Consider the following 21,284-nt stretch of genomic DNA (forward strand, 5'->3'; position numbering starts at 1 on the left):
TTCAGATTTCCTGCCATGAACATAAGATCAACATTTGTGTGTTCTCTCTGCTGGGGCCCCCATAAGCCTTCCTTGTCCCTGTAATCCAGTGCAAGCTTACCTTCATCGACTCTATGTACTGCCATGGCACATTAAAACAATTTTTGAGCCAAATACTTAAAGTAAATACCAATGCCAAGATCAATGGGATACACTCTCAGGTAAACATTGAGGATTTTCAGATGGTTGACCTTGTTCTCACTTCTTAAAGGTTATGATGGGCAACCATTTTCCGTTTTCCCACTGACCAGCCAGGTCAAAGGACTGAACTGATAACAGTAAAAGAGTTTGAATTTTTTGCTTTGTGCTTCTTTGTAATTGTAGTTGCAATTGCACTGAGATCACCGGTTGCAAGGTAAAAGTGTTTTAAATGAATTTTATATCACACACACATCAGAAGACCAAAGTCAGTAGAATATAATTAAAATTTTATATAACAGTAACTATCTGTAGACAAAGTTATCACAGAAATTGTGCGGAGATCATTTTGTGCACAAGGCTTACACAATAGTTAATTTTGATAAATAATATTTATCTGGGACATAAAATCTTACATTCGACATTACTGAATAAATTAATGATAAAAGGAATAAGTATAAATTCAGAAAGTGTAAGGTCATTTATAAACTGCCTTTATTTTATAACTGTTCATACATAAGTTAAAGAAAAATTAAAGTTGTTTTTATGTTACTGAATATAATTTTTTTCTTATTTGCAAAAAACTGCTTCCAGTAACTGTTGACAACAAACACTTAGACAATGAAGAGATATTGCATGACTTTTTTTGCATGACTACCAACTACCTCTTTTCTAATCTATTCTTCAGCAATAAAATTATAATGTTGATGAAATTAAAGACAGTTTCTTTCCTGACATTTAGGAATCAATAGTGGTCAATAATGAAATATAAAACATTAAAAAATTTTAAATCTTAAAATGCATGCACATGCGCATGAACAAAAAGTGATATGTAAAATGTAAATTTGATGTACAAAAATGAAATACTTCTGTGCATTCATATATATCTGCAAAGAATCCTTTCATAAATTATTACTATAAGACATGGTATTTTGAACAAGTCTATGTGTACACATGTGTGTATGTTTGTGTGTGTATATGTGTAGGCTTATTCAAAATACCATGTCTATCATGTGTGTGCATACTCTCCTATATCTTTCATATGTACATCCACTACAGACAGAGATCACTGCACATCTGCCCATGCACACAAACACACAAATGCATACAACTGTATGCTAATCCATGCTGTAAATATCTTCAATTGTAAAATATGTCAAGGCAAAGTGATTTAATTATAGATGCTGCCTAAAAACCTATAGGCTATACATGAAAGGATCTGAACATACACCCATATGCATTTACTGATCTCTAAATCTTTGGAGGAAGAAAGAAAATGAGCTATAAATGAACTGCCAATAGTTGCTGTTGATAATTTGGGAACAAGAAAGACCAAAAACAACAGCAATTTACTCATGGGTAAATCTGCCTAAGATGAGTAGGGAACTAGCTCATTAATCTGAAAGGCAAACTCCTGATTCATGAGCACCTAAGTAGGTAAAGTTACCTGACTGGTATAGCAGTAATTCCTGAAAAAAAGGGTGGCACTGCACATGCATTATTTGGTCAAAGGGTGAAAGAAACCTATAACTAAAATGAGAAATAAATATAAAAAAACTCAACAGCACAAGAACGAACATGAGAAGAGTAAAATTTATTCATTCATTCTGACCAAAATATGATACCCCTCAAACAATTTTTAGACCAAAAAGGTGATAATTTTCACAGGCCAGCTGTGATAGATAAAATATTACTGAGGCACTATAGCTGAAGCAGCTTCTCCTAAGCTGTCATTCTAATCAACAGACAGAAATAGAGAAAGACCAAGACCTCTCAGCACAAGGAAGTTCTGTGGGCCAAAAGACCAAGACCATAAAAACACAGATCAAAACATTATGTCATCATCATCGTCTGTTGGTGCATTGCTAGAACTGGCCACGGGCGTGTAAGTTAACAACTGGCGCTGAAATAAAATGCATACCACAAGAAATATAAGTATATATATATAAATGAATTTTTTAATGCTAAAAGAATATCAAAGAAAAGAGATGAAATACTACCTTATTTAGTCATGGCCGTTAATCAATAACAAGCTTATAAGGTGCAAACTGCCTCAAAGTTTAGATTTCCCACAACTGAGACGTTTTATTTTAAGTCAGTGATCCATAAATAACACAGATTTTCACAAGTACATTTAAAATATACATTAAAATAGAAACTTGGAATAATTAGCTTATTTATTCATACTGAGTAAGGGAAAATATACATCCATGCATAAACAAAATCTACACCTCACACATATTTTCAAATAGTGTTTTCTCATTATAGATTTTTTAAAAGCAGATATATATTTTTTCCCTCTTTATATCTTTATGTTCTAGTTTTAAATCATGCATACTTGCCTTTGGTTTTTCTTTTGCTGAAACAAAATTGATTTCTTTTTTCAGAGGTCTATATTTGAGAAAAATCTATATTCACTTTAATAAACAATAATAATGATAATGAAGCATATTTATCAAGCATCATTTTCTAGCACCAGCATGGTTCAAAGACAAAACAGAAATAGAAACACAGAGGAATCTCACACAAAGGCATGTGAGCATGACTGATCTTTGCAAGTATGCATGTATGCGCAGGCACACACACACAAAATATGTGTGCATGATGAATATATGTAAGAAGTTACAAACACGCGTAGTATTCACTTTGAAAAAAATGGACAAATGCACAATAATCATCATAGCAACCACTGTCATTCAAGATCAAAACTGTCAAATAATGGAGAAATTTGTAAATAGAAACTGTCACAAGATGCAACACCCACAGAATCCAGAACATTTGAGGTCATCAGCAGAAGTGGCAAACTTGTGCAACGAAGACAATACTGTTTGATTTCATAGCAAGCTGTCATCACAGATCAAAAACAAGTCACAATCTGAAGACCCAAATGGAAATCATCCAGCATTTAAAAATATATATATATGTTGAAGAAATAGGAACAAAGGGAAAATTCCATATAAAATGAGAAAACACACCCAGGAACATATCTTCATTTGTAACCCTTCCAGCGATCTCGCTCACAGAAACAATGGCAAACAGCTAGCCAGACAGTAGTTGGACTCAAGGAGTTGGTGCCATCTGAACATGTCATTATAGTAGTATAACACTGGGCCCAACGCATGCACAGATGGATATAAGTGTTACTGCAATGCATCTGACTGTGTGAAGTATCATATTTCTGTGTGTGAGTGCCCCTGTACGTGAGACTTTTTCTCTTTTCAAAGAGCGACTGGTCTAAATGGCGACGTAGCCTTCTGATTTACACTCGAGATTTTCTACTATTGTTGCAGCAGAAGACACACTGTATTAGGACTTGGACATTTGAAGCAACTGAGATCCTTCGAGGCTGCCTCGAGGCCACCGAGTGGGATTTATTCTTCACTAGCTGTGGTGCCAACCTGGACAGTCTGGCAGACACGATCACATCTTATATCAACTTCTGTGAAAAGTCTGTCATCCCTACCAAGCAGATCTGCAGCTATCCAAATAGCAAACCATGTCTCTATGAAAAAAGATAGCTTTTATGCAGGGAGACAAACAGAAGGTGAAAGAAAAAGATAATGGGGTTCAGAGCAAAGGCAAAAACATCTAAGGTTGAATACAGAAAGAAGGTAGAAAAGCGACTTGGCGAGGGCAAAGCAAGGGAAACACAGAGGAGCTTGAACACCATGATGGGTAAATAACAAAAGAAACAAAGAGTAAAGTGTGCTAACCCATTCACATTTGTAAATGAGCTCAACACTATCTACACACGATTTGACATGAGAGACTTCAGTGAGGAAGTAGATAATGTCTGCTCTTCACTATTGGTAGCCACTGTCATATTGTGGCATATTCTCAAGGCGACCACTCTCAAGAAGCCTTATTAGTATATATAAGGTAGATCCATTATCACTGTCTGCAGAGACCTTGATTCTTGCCATAGATCAGACTAATGGTAGATCACAGCTGCCACATTAAAGAAGCAGAAAAATGTCACATTACAGTACAGGCTATCTTGTGATCAGTGTGCACAAAACAAAGAAACTTGACAGAAAACAAAAACATTACAGACAATGATGGAGATCACAACAAAAGGCACAGTCCAAACCACGAACACTAGAAGCATAATTATTTTCAATCAAAAGAAAATATTCTGTCAAAATGTTCATAAACATTCAGAGAAAATATTTGTATGACATATGGGCTGTCAAGATCCAGTTAGGCTGTAAATGAAACTAGTTTCTAAAATACCCTCCAAAATAAAAATACAAAAATAATCACCATAATCTGAATCTAGTATTTGAACATTGAAATTGTGATGCCTACCTGAAAGTTGTTGTATTGAGGGCTTCCTGGGCTGTCCTCCAGATCTTGTATCATAATATTCATCCTCATCTTCATAGGAATCATATCTTTAAAAAAATAAACATTAACACAGGAAACTTTTTTATTTGAGTCATCTTTTTTCACAAACTTCTTGTTTGCTTATCTCCAGTCTATTTACTTACCCTCTTTCACTTAGAATGACTACATGAAAACAAATTTAAAAAAAGAGAAAAATCTACATGCTCTATGAAATATTCTATAAGTTACAAAATGCTCTTTAAAAACGAGCATGAACCATTTACATTTCTACTGTAGGTTGAAGGGCTAGAAGCTTGAGATTGATACTGTGACAAATACATGCTTTGTTGCCATAAGAGAATTCACTTGCCAGCATGAGTAATTTTATACCCTTGAAGTATTAAAGAAGACAAAGAACAATGGATGGATATAAATGGAGGTCACACATGAATAACATTATCCTTATGTTAAATGCTATCAAAGCACACACACTTGTGAAACATTATCACCTTGAGATTGGTTTGTCTGACTTATGAATAAGGGTTGGCAAATCTTTCCAGGCACATCTCAAGTAACTAAGAATCCAAAATTCTTGGGGCTTGGCGTTTTATAAAATCCTGACAATTCACTTGAAATTTTACGTCTGGTTAAAAATTAAATGCTGAATCACTAACCCCTGTTGTCTCATTTGCCTCATCTGGTCCCGACGGGAGTGTTGACCTTTAATGCTTGACTGGATGAGGTAAATATCATCATCATCATCATCGTCATCCCCTTGTATGGAGTCTTCATCATCCCTATATCTCTTCATCTGAGCTTGTCTTGATTTATGTGCCTTTAGTGCTGACTGGATCATGTATGCTGCCTGCATGGCCATGGTAAGAATCCAATATTTTACAAGGCAAATCTGCTTAACCTCTATAGTGATGCATATAATTTGACAACCTTTAAGTTCCTAGGACTAGAAACGTTTTGCATGCATAAGCATACATTCTTTCCTAATACCAAAAGTATACACAGCTGAAGACTTATTTCTGCATAACATGATATACTGATCTATTGTTTTGTTCTATGCTCATTCAAACTTCAAATCCCAAATTTTTACAGCAAAACAAACACAAAACCTTGAATTCACCTTCGGAACATCTTTTGCAAATTACAAGAATGCAAGATTGTGCACAACAGTATTAATCAATATTTTAATAACTTGATGGCAATCAACATAAAGATGATGTTTTTATTGTAAATTCTCTTTCTTTGAGATTTATCACAAGACCATAGGAGACTGCTCCTTAACCATAGAAATCTGTCTTCCTGACAGCTAGCATGTTCAGGTGAGCAGCAGTCCTCAGACAGCTATAAAGGCAAAGCAAAGCCAGTAGAGCAGTTTATTTTTTGTTGAAACCACTCCAAAAAAACAGCAGGAGAGTGTCAATTTCATGTCACCTGGTAAGTCTCAAAGAATGAGAGTGTACAATAAAAATTCTTCTTTGACTGATGGAATTAGTGAGGACATTCAAGCATTTGGGAATATGATGGACTGTGAGTTGTCTCCAAGGATCCATGCATTAACAACCACAGGGTAAGGGGACTAACTGCCCCCATCTCTGCACAGGAAAGACACAAGCATGCATTTGTCTGATAGAAGCAAACTCCCAGCCACTGAAGAAAGGGAGATGATAGTTGAACTCCCCAACCCGTCTTTTGTTGGCATGCCCAAGCTGTAACCAGGTGAAGTCTATCCAGCACTGAAGGTGGCGTTTGGCTTCCATCCAAATCATCAATGCCTGGGACAGGAGCAGACAGACCAACTTGCTCTGAGTAATGAAGAGCAACTCCAGATAAAAACCTCTGGGATGGGCTGGAGAACTGAACTGTAGCATTTATCAACCAGCCCAAATCTGTCAGTGTGCAGAGACAAGATCGCTGTTGTTCTGGAACCATGCATACATGAAGAGGTCATCTCAGTGGGCTGAAACAATTTCTTTTTATAAACTGTCTCCCTGATTAGCTGAACCTCTCACTTCATGGAGGGGGCTGCCCAAAACTGGGTTCACTGGTAAGGTGTTGTTGGGCTGTCCTATGCTCCTCAAAGGAGCAACAAGGAATAAACTCACTTCATGGAGTTCATCACTCGAGTGAAAGCCCATGGAGTGATGGACAGCTAAATCAAAGTCTTCCCTGCCATGCAGCTCATTTAAAGTATAAAAAAAAGGCCCACTCATTAGCCTTAAACCCCGGAAGCAAGTCTTGATACAACTAAAGAAACCAGAATGAAAAGGTAAAATAGATAACAATTGAACTGAACACAGGACATCCACAGATGACTTGTGTAGCTTGTTGCTCAAAAGCAGAGTAGCAAAGCATGTGGTTGAACACTTTACTTTTACCTTTATAGCTATCTGAGGATTGTTGCTCATTTGACCATTGGAGTGCTTTGCATGCAAGGCACGAACTAACTCACAATCAGGAAGACAACTTTCGATGGTTAAAGAGCAATAGTATCCCTTTTTTCTCCTGTCATCTGGTAATGCCAAAGAAGAACTATCAAGGAGTAAGAAAACTTCCATCTTTAGACTGAGTAGGTTAACTTGTGTCACTGCAGTCAACTCCCTCCTCAACTTGCTTATTAAAGACATCAACATGTATCATCTCGACCAGAGGCAGATGGAATAAACTAATTTTAATAGTTTTTTTGCATGATGACCAGACTAATCAAAGAACTGAAAATGATAATATGTGTGATTGAAGACTGTGAAATAATACAAGAGGAAAAAGCACAAGAATACAATTAATGGGGGATTGGGGGAAGCTAAATTCCCTCCTTACATCATCGGCCTCATACTGGTCATGCTTGTATTTCAGCCATTTATTCTGAATCGTCTTGGCAGCATGGTTTTCTTGAAATTTCTTCACTTTTTCCTCCATCTGAAATCAACAGATTTGACCAATGAGTTAAGCTTTTGGTGCCTATACACTCTAGCATAGTTTGTTGAGCAAATTCCAAAAGAACAAAAACGTAAATGTAATAAATTATTATTTATTTCATATAATAGTGTTACCTTTAAATGATTAAAAATGACTGTCTATTGGTTATATAGGTACACTTTCAATTAAAAAACAGAAACGGCAAAAACAGGACTGTATCTTCATAGACTTCATAATCTTTACAAGGCTTTTCAGGGATGTTGACTATCCATATAAATATATTTCAAATGTATCTGAAAATACTCTTACTTATCCAAGTCCCACTTACTGTCAGCAAGTCAGAGCAAGGGGAAATTAAATATTTAATTAAGACAAAAATTCACGCTTAGTATGACTTGTAATATATTAATTCTAGCCATCATTTCCTTCAGTATCATAAAGCATGTTTGGTATACACAATGCTGGTATGTGAATCTTCAAGCACTACAGGTATAATCCACTTATTAAAATGTTATACATCCTATTACATTTCAGCTCAATTTGATGTACCAAATTTTATCTATACTATCCACCTGTTTCACTTACCTACAAAAAATAGCATACATTTACACAGTTTATAGACAGCTGCTTAGTACCAAACATTTAGAAAAAGTTTAGAACTTCCAAGCAAAAACAAATAAGCAGGGTGTTTCGATGATTACCATTGTGAAGATGAAAACACTGTTAAAGCAGTTGAATTAGTCAAACTATTTTAAGCATGAGCTACGACAAAATGAAAGCAAATAAATGATCTAAGTTAGTGCTACAATCAACTCTAGTTTACCAGCAAATATACTATCCTATACTATACTATCCTACCTTTATTCTGGTTGCCATATTTTCATGGGTTTTCTTCTTTTCCTGTTACATTTCAGACATTTGAATGATCTTTGAAGGTCATCAAAAACTGAAGCTACTACTGTAATGAGGACTAGCCTCTCAGCTTAAAAGTGATTACTTAGATGTATGTACCTCAAAGTTTCCCTTTCAGAACCCCTAATGACCAAACAATTCAAGTGTGAATGGACACAGAATAATTCTTATCTAAAATAGTACTCCTCATAGTGTTCCTATTCAGAATCTGAAAATGGTTTTATCAGAAATGCTCTCCCTTTACACCACCACCTCCATCACACTTCAAGGTTATGCTTCTTTTATCTTCTAATGACTGGGTAAAGTTTAGTGCAAGTTACTATTTTTCTCAGTCTGGGTGGCTACCTCTCTTCTTTTCTCAAGATGCATACCTATAAACATCACTATGCATGGAAAAAAGTCAACAGATGTCAAAATAGTGGTTCAACACATTTAGATCAATGGGAAGGTTGGGAAAATATGTTATGTTGTCCCCTCACAATTTAGAAAATTCTTTCTGTGCATAGTTATGTTTGTAGGCATTTGGAGGCATATTTTTCATAAGATATTCACCCTGAGAAGAGGGGTATTCACCAAGATATCTCGCATTAAGTTTTACCCAAGTATTAGAAAATAATTTGCACTCCACTAGTCCTTTAAGGCACCAGCAAATGTCATAGGTTAAAAATAAATCTTATAAAGGGTACATCTTCAACACTTGTCTCAAATACATCAGCCATTATTGATTATTTGCCAACAATAAAAAGAAAAGGCTAAAAAATTATGACCATACTTCCTGCTGCTGTTTGTGCTGCCGCCATTGTCGTTGAATGTTCAATGCTGCATGTTTCTGTTTGAAGTCATTGACCTTCCTCTGAGTAGAGCTGGATTCAGATATCACTGATTCCTGGCGTGATGGGCGACGACTACCCATCAGACTTCCTGACTCTGATCGGCTGGAAAAGGCAATGAAAATAGAGACCCTAGACTGCCTCTGATCTTTAACATGTCTCAGTGAATAAGATGCAAAATTACAGCTTAGCCCCACACCCCACCAAATTAAAATAATTAATCAAGCTTTGAGATTAAACACCAAAAGAAACAAAAAAATACTTTAACAAACATAAGAAATAACATTGTAATAGAGATGTTTCACAATCGTGTATTTAGTGTACTCTAAATTCACAAAGTAAAAAGTCTTAGTTTTAAAATGTTATTGGAACAACAACAGGAAAACATCCCTGTAAACATCCTATTTAAAGCCTAATGTCTTACTAACCTTGAACGATGCCTCGGTGTAGGTGGTAAAGAGCCTGTTTCTGGTTTGCTGAAACCAGAAAATTTATAACATGCATGCTGATTATTCTTATCCCAAAAGTCAGATAAAAAATAAATTCAAGAGCCCCTTGTTTTTACACTTTACTAACACTGATATAACCAAAATGAAGAAACCAATTACAAAAGAGGAAAGGCAGACCATAACCTACCCCTCATCAGCATGTTTGCGTTTTTCATCACGCAGTCGTTTTATAATGAGTTTAAGCCGCTGGATCTCCTCAAGGAGCTCTGTCTCTCGTTGATCTAGCTGAGTCAGCCTTTCCTGAAGACTTCCTTGCAGGACAAGTTTTGTAGCAGCCAAACTCCCAGCTCTTCCTTCTCTTCCACTTACTCCAGAAACAACAGACAAAGTGTCAGAGTCCACCTGCCTCTCTGCCAATTCTGTACGCTGCCATGATTGAAAGAATCATTGGTTAGAACTATTCTGTACAAGGTAAAGATGATTGCATGATCTAGACATGAAATATTTGTACTCGTGATTTTTAAAAGTATTTTTTTTAAATATAATCACACACATGTCCATTCAAGTACACTTTATTTTTGTTTATCAGATTTCTGATGAGATATCTCTAGCCACCACAGCTATATCCAGTTAAGCACACTTGGTAGAATACACTTCTATAAGCTACAGCCCATCTAAAGTACAAAAAAAGAAAAGAAATAGAAATAAAATAGAAAAATGTGATGTGAAGAGGAAAATGAATAACTCTGAAAATTTTGTTTTCTCTATTCTAATCTCGGAAAATTGTGTTTTTCTATTCTAATCTCTGAAATGTAACTTACTCTCTCAAGTTTTTTAATCATCAAGAGAAGCTGCTTCCTGTCCATATCTTCACATTCTCCTGTTCAAATAAATGTTTAATTCCAAAAAACAAGCCGAAGTAATTTACAAAACTTATTTACAAACAGCATAAACCCTTATTGAATAAATTGTTATTTTCCACTTATTTTAAACAAATATTTCCTGTGAATGACATTTCCGCCCAAACCTCTTTATGACAAGAAAAAGAAAATGCCATTAGAAAGTATGTTCCAACTTTAATGTGAAGGTATATATATATGTGTGTGTGTGTGAACCACGGACATAAATGAAGGTCCATGGTGAAAGAAGTACATGTAACTTACTATTTTCATTAGGCTTAGTGTCAGCTTCCTCAAAAGCTTTGCTAAGGTCCTCCTTCAATGCTCTGTTCTCTTGCAGCAGTTGTTCATTGTTTTTACTCAGTCGCAAAATGGTTTCATTTAGAGCCTTTACTTTTACTGTGTTTTCATGGCTACCTCTGAAGAAAATATGATTCTTAATAATTAAATATCATTGCACACGTTTTATACAAAATATTCAATAGTGGGAGTGTTCTACGGATAAAAGGCAGCAGAGAAATGATAAAGGAAATATATATAAAGAAATGATTGATCAATATTAAAAAAGGCAAAAGCAACCAAGTTCATTAAATAACTCTAGTTATAGATAAATCTAGTTAAAGGTTTTCTGGTGTTACAAGGCAAAAAAAGGAAAGAATTTAAGAGTTTTAATGTAACAACAAAAATGAGTAATGATATGGTTCTTCTTATCAAGTGAGCAATAGTATGATTACCAGTACTGTTACTGTTTTGAAACAAACATAAAGCTCACTTAGTGGAGGGACTTGAATCCTTACAGTGCTGCAGTCTAACAATCTCTTGGTACATAACTTCCATTTGACCTCTGAGTTCCTCGACCTTTGTAACCTTGAGGTCTGCCTGAAGCTTGCTATAAAATGATACACATATGTGTATGTGCATGCATACTGATAATTATGCACACATGTGCATCCAAATATAAAAACAAGTGCATCTAATGCTAAACAAACAACTCATGACTCAACTCTGTAACTGCACACTTACTTATGACTTTATCTCTAGCACAATTCAAAACTACATGATTGCATCCTATACTACAAGCATCTAAATCTTAATTATTCCCTCACTTGTATGCTGATTCTCGGTCTCTAAGCTGCACCTCAAGCTTCAGAATCTTCTGTTTCAAACTGTGTATCACAGCCCCTGACTCTGGTTTTCTGTCCCCTAAAGTTCTTCTGATCTCCTCGCTCTGAAAAAGAGTTGCAAGTAAAAATAAACCCAATTATTTATCATGCACCTTTTCCCACCACTGAAGGCTGACTTGACTTGTCAAAGCGCTTTACATTAACATCCACACATGCACAAGCACACACTTTAAGCAGACATCAAATATACCTTACTTGCATTCATACATGTGCACACACACTCTCTTTCTCTCTCACAGCACATTAATAAGAATAATAAAATATGTAGAGCACACTTCTCCATGTTTAGCTCAATGCCCCACCCATGAAAGACTGTAAATCTGTAAATAAACCAACAGTTAACCACACAACTCTCTCTGTCCCCTAGCTGTGACCAGTCACTGGTGGTTGGGGGATAGATGCATGATGAGTGCTAGTGAAGGCATGCCAGTCAGACCTATTCCTCACCCCGTTTGACCATAAAACATAAACATATAAATACAGTGGAACCTCGGTTAACGAACTTAATCCGTTCTGGAAAGCTGTTCGTTAACCGAAATGTTCGTTATCCGAAACAATTTTTTCCATAAGAAATAAAGGAAATAGATTTAATTGGTTCCCAGCCCCTGTTGACTCGCTATTTGAAAGTTACAGGCGTATATATATATAGGTATTTTTTTAATGAAACAGTATAATGCAATATAAACGGAGTTTAAATAAACATAAAAACATTAACGAAAGCATTTAAACAGAAAACTTGCCGTTTTGACGGCGTGGTTGGAACAGGTGGGGGAGGAGGAGTGGAATTACTGCTTTGAATCCCCTCTCCATGAGCACACGTGACATTATAAAATCGGGGAGACTTCCCTTTCTGTAGCTTTGAGGTTGAAGAAAAAAACTTGTCCAGTGTCTGCTTCTTCTGCCTTTTTTTGTAAACTCTTCGTAAATACGACATCACATATCCGACAGACGCATGCCACCTTCATACTTTGAAATCATTTCCTGTTTCAATTCATTTGTTGGCCGCTTCCTTGTCATTACCTCACTACTATTGCTCTTAATCTTCTTGGAGCCATGATTGAGGATTATCTTATTAAAATAAAGCACAACAATCACTAAATAAGAAGGATGCGCACAGTAAGGAACGACTGATCGTAACTGTCTCGAGCGCGAATGATGACATGCTGGTCGGTCACGTGTGGTTCACGTGGCTGTTCGTTATCCGAAATTTTGTTCGCTATCGAGACAAATTTTTAACGAAATTTTGTTCGTTATCCGAAATTTTGTTCGCTATCCGAGACAAATTTTTAGCGAAATTTTTGTTCGTTAACCGAAAAATTCGCTATCCGAGGCGTTCGCTAACCGAGGTTCCACTGTATATGACAATTATGACAAGAATATACTCATGTGATGTGAAGGAAAATTACTTATTTACCAACAGTACAGAAATGAAGTGTCAACTATCAGCTACAAGTGCTATGGTTAAACACCCTGACCAATATTATCAAATAAATGTTTTTTGATGGAACAACTCTAAAAATAAAATAATCTTTGAAACTTGCAAACATAAATAATTTGAGGAGACTCACTTCTGTATGTGTGTGTGCATGCATTCACTTGCATACTCATGCATAAAAAAGGAAAATTAGAGATGAACTTACCATTCCAGGATTTAGCAAGCTTTCAATTTCTTTCTCCTGAAAATAAAAGTTGTAAATAACCAAAATGTTTCTGAGAAGCCCTAGATTGATTTGTAATTGATACTTTTTTCTTCACAAAAATTAACTGCTTCAAGAGTTTATTATAAAGGTATGAAAAAGTACAGAGCAACTAAGCTATGATACCATTGACATTAAGAATTTCAGTGTGGTCCATCCTTGACTTGTGGTTCCAGATGCTGGTTTTGAAGAGGTTTGCCAAGACCAGGGCCGTGCTTAGGGGCAGGCGGACGAGGCATCTGCCTAGGGCCCCGCGCTTCAAGGGGCCCCGCGCTTTTGATTGATATGGTAACTAGGCATATGGAAAAGTCAGCCGTATCACATTAGTGTTGAAAACTTACATGTATATTATGCCGTATTTACGTGTTGCTATGTTATTTGGTTACAAATCTGAATGTCTTTCGCATGTACGTGTGTCGGTGTGTGTTGTGTTTACTTATGGCGGATGCAACCATTCAACTCAACCTCAACTACGACTCAGACTTTAGGGTTCCTTCGTTGTAACCTATGACGACGTTACAAATAATTAATCGTAGGCTATGTTGTAATGTGTATGCAGCGTGCTGTCAATGATAAAGACGAGATATCCCTGAGAAAAAAGTGACTTTAGATCCCAACTAAAACGTATCGTGGCGTGAGGCCTGCCTTTGCCTCGGGCCCGCGGGGGCTAAGAACGGCCTGAAGACCTATAGCTACAACCTTGAAAGGCTAAGTGTTGGTCTCAGCAGACAGCAGATCACCAGTAGTCCAGTTTATTTACAGTCCTTTGCAATCCTGTGCCTTTCACTATGAGATGAGATCTGAACCAAGGTACTAACTGTGTCTGCCCAGCAGGAGTTGACAGAACTTTCCTAATAGGCCATACCTATCACTCCATAGAACTGTGGATACTTATGAAAATCTCTGCCAGTTACAGAGAGTCTGATAGTTGCTCTGGGCCATGCCAATAATCTTTCAGCAGCTGTGAATTGCTCAATTCAAACTGTTCTTGTCTTCAAAGATGGTGAGCAGGTAATAAAAGGTATCAACATGATGGATGATAATTCCGACACTTGGTAGAGAGTTCAAATGGAAATTAAAGACAATGTCTTTGGTTTTAATGACATTAAATTCTAATAAATTGATCTTGATTCTTGCTTTTTGTGGTGTGATGGTCAGGTGATAATTTGGCTGGGAGGTATAGTGGACCAGGGATCAGTCAACCCATACAACCTGTTCTGTTAAGAAGGCTGTTGAATTCAATGAGCTCTAGCTTATGTAGTTTCAAAATAAAGAGTACTTAATACGAAAAAGCAGTAGGAAATAAAACCATATCATAATGATCACAAAAGAGAAACTTCTCTTCATCAAACATCCTGGTAACTGGTAGTAGTAACTCACATCAACCTACCTGGTAACTGGTGATGTTAACTCAGATTAAACATCCTGGTAACTGATAATGGTCATTCCACCAAAGTACCTGGTAATTGGTAATAGATCAAGCATCCTGGTAACGGTAACTCACCTTCTTTACATTGTCCTCTTCGAGTCTCCGTATTTTTGTTTTCATTGTACCAGACTCAAGGTTAAGTGCTGCTATTTGCTGTTGTAAATAAACATATTTGTTACTAATAGGTATGTATGCTATAAATAATACATTATTGTATTTACAGACAATCTAACATATCAAGCTTAGTTTGTACATACTACTAGTGTATGTTGAATCTGAACAAAATGGGTAAAAACCCCACCAAACTCTTCTACAGGATTATATATCCAGCATTTTCATTGATGTTATTAAGACAACATGATGAAAGAAATTAAATTCTTTAACCACCATCATACATACTTTCCTTAGTTCCAGCACTTCATCATAATACTCTTCAGGTGTTTTATAGTTTGGTCGACCTGGTGAAGGCTTGACTGTTTAGTTGGAAAATTTAAAAAAAAAAAGACTTGAGAGACAAATCATTTAAACATATATTTATTACTATTACAATCTGAGCATGCATATCAACAGCAACGAACAAATATCATTCTTTCCGTGTGCGGACGTTTTGCCGACGGACGTTTCACCGCCGGACGTTTCGGAGCCGGACGTTTTGTCGACTGGACGTTTCGCCGCTGGACGTTTCGGAGTCGGACGTTTTGCCGACCGGCGTTTCGCCGCCGGACGTTTCGCCGCGTTATGTCAGAGAGAGAGAGACTACTTACTTCTCAAGAATGAAAGTAACTACTAGATTACACAATAATTCTTTATTTCAAACAAATTTTACACACAGACTTCACAGACAGTTCACTTTTGATTGTCACAGATTATGCGCAACAGCTTTGAGAAAAAACATTGATACATGGCGAGAGAAATGTGTGAGCTAACGGTTCATGAGGAGGATAGTGAGAGAGAGTACACTGATACATGATACAATGGCGAGAGAACTGTGTGAGCTAAGGGGCGTCACACACTTGACTTCGGCTAAAGGTCCAGCGTGAAATGCCGAAATGAAGTGTCCCGCGCCGAAATGTCCGCGGTTGAAACGCCGGTCGGCAAAACGTCCGACTCCGAAACGTCCGGTGGCGAAACGTCCGATCGGCAAAACGTCCGGCTCCGAAACGTCCGGCGGCGAAACGTCCGTCGGCGAAAAGTCCGTGTACCATTCTTTCATATCCATGCACACACACACAATCTCAAAATTGCATAAGAAAACCAGTTGCATTTGCATAAACTAACAAAGCTACCCAGATTTGTTTTGATTATTACGTTTATCAAAGTCGGATGAATCATACCTGTTGGGTCATCGTATCTGTTTGCCTTCTCAGTGCCCATAACCTGGCGCATAAAGTGTGAAGTGCTCATGTAAGGATAATATTTTTCATTGGCCTTTTTTAATCCTGTGAAGGTATTCATTCCAGTGCTTTCTGTGCTGATGCCTGGAAAAGGGCGTTATCACACAGTCCCTGTTACTGCAGTCACAGAAAATCTAAAATCGGGGATTTTCGCCTTGAAGAAGAAAATAAATACACCAGGCTATGCCTCTGTTTTCTCTTTCTTCTTTTAATCTGTGTGTGTAGGAGTGTGTGTGCACATTCATGCATGCATGCACAATGGTAATGAAAACTTTTATTAACATGGGAAAAAAGCACAAGCAAACCATGTGTTTTTCGTACGTCTAACCCTTGCTCCAAAGAGGGACATAGGGTAAACAAGAAAGTAATACTGTAACAACATGCATGCCACACCAAAGAAATGAAAATGCACAAGATAGTAATAATAATATTGGTGCATATTTATAAAAGTTGGTATGCATCCAGTCCTAACATCACAGAATTTAGTGACAGTACATAAGGACATTTAGTGTGCAAGAGCCTGAAAAGAAAGCATGAAAGAGAAAGAGAGAATGTTGTGCTTTGATATATACATACACACAACATGCAGATTCAGGCATGCACTGCTACATACAAATGAAGGAATGATTTTTCACCTGATCCTGTTTTGCGAAGTGTCTCTACCCAGTACTCAACTGGTGTCTTGTGTCTGGGACTCTGTCTTCCATTTGCAAGCATAGCTGTAAGAAAAATAAAGTTTGTAATCATAGCAAAGATCATTTTTCAGCACAGTTACTCAACTTTTGAAAGCACTGTAAAAACCTGTGTTCCTCTTGAAATGCACACTCACACACACAACTTCAAATCTTGTTTGCAAGTACATTGAGACTTACTTGTCTGGCCTTTTTTAACAGCGCTTATCCATTTTTCTCTGCTTGTGCGTGTCAGTCCAGCACTCTGTGCTCGTCTTTTGTGTGATGTGCCTAAACAAAATGAAAAATCATGATGCTTTTACAATTTTAAATATTAATATTAAATATTAGGTTATGGGAAAACATCAGGCTAATAGCTTAAAGATTTTTCTGCTTATTAAAGAATTCGCGATTGGCATATTTTTTTCTGAAATCAAGTTGTTTTGCACTTTGCCCTCACACTTTCATGTTTCATTTTCCTTGAAGAACCCCTTAGTCAATGTTTCCCATAATTTAGAACTGTATGTAAATCATGTAAGACAGATGTTAATAAAATCTGCTAGTAGGGGAATGAAGATGTAAAAGAGTTTAGGCCAAAAGTCTTATTACATTAGATATTTTGTTATAAAACAGATACTTGAAGGCTGATATTTCATCATTAGTTGTTATTAAATGCCAATGATAACAGTGTCACATGCATACAAAAATAACTTTAAAATAAAGCAGTTTGATATTAGGGTTCAATAAGAAAATATTAACATGTACTGTACATTTATTTTGTGGATGGTTGAAAAACCTCTTGGGATATTCATATGGGGATCTAAAAACCTTCAACAATTTTAACTGAAAATCTGATATCCTGCTCCCCTTCACCCATTTTAACTGAGAGTCTAGCAACTCTTTGCATTTTATAGATAGGAAACAATGGTTCATATTCTTCTGTTGGCATTAATAAAATACACTTATGAGCCTCCAATGCGTCTCTTATTTATAGCTTTTATTGGCATTTTGAAGTTTAGTAAAATTTGCATTACTTTCATAATAGTGAGAGCTATGAATACTATTACATTCTCATTCACAAAAAAAAAAAAATTCAGCCAATTACCTGACATTCTTTTTGTCATTTTAGAACTTTTTTTGGCCATAAAACCTGTAACAAAATCAAAGTGGGAAATATATCATATTGTCAGTCAGCCTACTATAAGTAGTAATAAAATATACAAAGTTATGTCTTTTAAAAAAGTGAAGTGGAATTATGAAAAATATAATTTTTTGTGTGATTTGTGTCCTCTTCCGAAAGTGTTTTATGGCCATTGTTTCGTTAAAACTGGTACACTCATTTGTAACTCTGAAAGAAATTAGTGTACTCACCCATAGCAGACTTTGGTCTATTAGACCTATCTTTAGAAATCTGAAAGAAAAGTGGGTGTGATACTATTGCTTATAATGAGCTAGCAATGTTTGAAAGCAAATGCCAAAATTTAAAACATCACCTATATTAAAAAAACTACTACAGAATCACCTACATCATAAAAATCATATAGAAAAAATACTATATGAAGACAAAGTGTACCCATCACACAGCCAAAAAAATCTCCAGTCCATAATAAACTTCTTATACCAAGTGCCATTCTCAATTTTTTTTACTGAAAATAATTTGAAACTAACTAAAGAGCCAAACCTCTACCTGGTGGCAGAAAGAAATGGTTTGACCAAGCAGCGGGAGGTGATGGTACTTGTCGGGCCAGAGAAGCATGAACACTAGGATATATGGAGGCATAACCACTAGGTTAGATTGCACTGCATTTGCTTCTCACCTCCCTCCCCTTACGTGAACCATTCTTTACAGTTGTAAGGTAGAAGTTCAGCCTTTATCATCACTGGACACCATAAAAAAAAACTTGCCTGTGTATATACAATATAAACTTAATATATTACATCATCTCACCATAGTTTCTGTTTCTTCAAAGTCATCAGCATCATATTCATCACCTTCTTCCATTTTCTGCATGCAAAAGACACACACAAACTTTATCTTAAAATGCATTTTCAATTCAAATGCATATGTTGATATTACACTTTGTTGTCGAACAGTTTGCTCATCACATGTAAAAAGATTATTTCTGTGAAATAAATTCCACATTTAAAACTAGGTATTTACAAGTCGGAAGAGAGGTAAGTCACCTGGTCCAAGGTGCATAAGCAGGGTAGGGAAGAAAACTGGGATTACAGAGAATGGCCCAAAGAATGGACAATCACTAGTCATACCCCTCACCCCCAAAAACCCAGCAAACAGTACCAGAACTGCAGAACCATGAGCCTTATCAGCCAACCAAGCAAAGTCATGCTGAAAGTAATACAGGACAGCATCAGCATCACAGTGGAGGAATTGCTAGCAGAAGAACGGGCTGGCTTTAGACTAGGTAGAAGCAAAGTTGAGTAGATTTTTAACAGTCACATCCTCACAGAGAAGCACCTTCCGTATCTGGATATGGCACAGCCCTAATATAACGTTTACTATAAAGTTTAATTTGTACAAATCCCTTTTAGCACCAATCCTGCTCTATGGGTTGTGAAACATAGACTCTGCTTGCCGATATGGAGAGAAGAATCCAGAGCAAGTACCTGATGAGGCTGCTCTAGATCTCATCCAGAGAACATAAAACCAATGACTATGTACAAAGCATGGTTGCCACACTCATAGCTAGGACACCAGGAACCTCTGCGAGCAACAGTCAAGCAAAGTAAGATGGTCTGGTTTGGCCATGTGACCCGGAATGACACCTTGTCAAAGACTGTCCTTCAGTGGAGGGTGGTCAACATCATGGTGGTCAGAGGAAGAACTGGCTCATTAACATTAAAGACTGGATGTTGTTCTGTGCAGGACCTGCTTACTATTACCCAGAACAGGCATAAGTCACAGACCTTGTTAGCTGCCGCATCTATCCATATGCTCCCCCAAACAACAGGTCCCAGTCAATGGAAAAGTGACTGAACGACTGAAGTATTTCTCAGAACACAGCTTCATTTCATTTTAGTTTATCCACATAAAACTAGATGCAAAACTCACATCATGATGTCAATGAAAATTTCATTCCTAACTAATAATAATAATGATAAATGCAAAATTTGTAAAGTACATACTCCTAAGGAGCATGCTCTTATCGCATAAGAACAAGAACGAGACATGGACAGCATATGTGGGACAGGAAAACAAATGAATAACACATAAACTGAGAAAGAATAAATAACAGTACTAATGATGAATAAAAACAAGTACAAAAATCGCAAAGAGGAACCAAATAACAAGAACTGAGAATATCATGATAAAGGCGAGCAATTGGAAGGGTGCAAAAAAGGACTACGACCATAGTGGGAAAGGACGAGCAATTGGAAGGGTGCAAAAAAGGACTACCATAGTGGGAAAGGGTGTTAGGAGTAACATTTACGGAAGAGGTGCATTTTCTGTGCACGTTTAAAGGATTCAATAATGGGTATAGGTGGTGGATATGGAAAGGGTGAGAGTTCCATTGTTTCACTGCACAATAACTAAATCCACCATCAGTTTCTAAATTATGCATTTTTAGGTTTGGGTGGACTTGGAAATATGGGGAGGAACACACTGTCTCAGAGCTGGTAGAAAAGAAGAAACAACTGAACTAATCTTTCAAATGTCGCATCATATTTAGAACAATATCTGCAGCATGTAATGCGCTTTCGAAATATAGTTATTGAAGAGGATCGACTTCGTAAAATGCGGTTTCCTTTTGATCCCCCATCCATTCAGCGACCAAACACTCAAATCAGTCTCCCTTCCTCCTTCTTTCTTTCTCTCACACACGCATGAACGCGCGTGCACGCATATACAAACATGCCGAGAAGCGCGCGCTGACACCTGACACCAACAATCGTAGAACACGATCGAATCAGAGCACGCGCGCATACGTATATACGTCGGCGCGAAAAGAATAAGAGCTGCATGTTTAGTCTTATAGAATGTCTAAAACAATTAGGTTTACTCAAAACTTACCGAAGGCATATTGACTGGCATAATTTGATGCAGATGATTGCCAAATCTTACCACAGTTTTCTTTAGTTTCCAACTCTGACCTAATACCATACAGTAATAAAGAACTCCTCGTCGTCAGGGGACTAAAGCCACTACTGTTACAAAAGAAATGACAAGTGCAATTCTGTGGACATTATGGTATTGTCATAAATACCCAACGGCCAAGTTGATGGTCATCAGATACACACAAAATAAAAATTAACGACTAGATTTACGAACAGGTACTTCGACTGTCCGCACTTCGCAACCATGATAAACACATAATCTCCTCCCCAACTGTTCCTCGAGTTGTTCTCACAATAAAGCTAAATACTAATTG

General features: G+C 36.9%; 1 protein-coding gene across 2 annotated transcripts; it reads right to left on the minus strand.

Annotated features, from left to right (window-relative positions):
- Positions 1 to 455: 455 nt before the first annotated feature.
- LOC112567782 (IQ domain-containing protein E-like) lies at positions 456 to 21,229 on the minus strand. 2 transcript variants are annotated; one of them, XM_025244610.1, is made up of 23 exons: positions 20,927 to 21,229; positions 18,845 to 18,901; positions 18,268 to 18,307; positions 18,002 to 18,046; positions 17,098 to 17,187; positions 16,861 to 16,944; positions 16,166 to 16,309; positions 15,231 to 15,304; positions 14,907 to 14,984; positions 13,346 to 13,381; positions 11,628 to 11,749; positions 11,294 to 11,410; positions 10,786 to 10,940; positions 10,444 to 10,502; positions 9,810 to 10,048; positions 9,602 to 9,649; positions 9,116 to 9,278; positions 8,290 to 8,331; positions 7,333 to 7,431; positions 5,178 to 5,368; positions 4,486 to 4,571; positions 2,520 to 2,536; positions 456 to 2,080 (listed from the first exon to the last, which is right to left on the minus strand). In XM_025244610.1, exons 1-23 carry the CDS (start codon positions 21,014 to 21,016, stop codon positions 2,003 to 2,005), a joined length of 2,154 nt encoding a protein of 717 aa, XP_025100395.1. In that variant the 5' UTR covers positions 21,017 to 21,229; the 3' UTR covers positions 456 to 2,002. The 2 variants fall into 2 exon arrangements, with proteins under 2 accessions (XP_025100395.1, XP_025100404.1); XM_025244619.1 differs by lacking the exon at positions 8,290 to 8,331.
- Between the last annotated feature and the right edge of the window lie 55 nt (positions 21,230 to 21,284).

This window comes from Pomacea canaliculata, linkage group LG1 (assembly GCF_003073045.1).
Source record: "Pomacea canaliculata isolate SZHN2017 linkage group LG1, ASM307304v1, whole genome shotgun sequence".
In the NCBI taxonomy this organism is placed as follows: domain Eukaryota; kingdom Metazoa; phylum Mollusca; class Gastropoda; order Architaenioglossa; family Ampullariidae; genus Pomacea; species Pomacea canaliculata.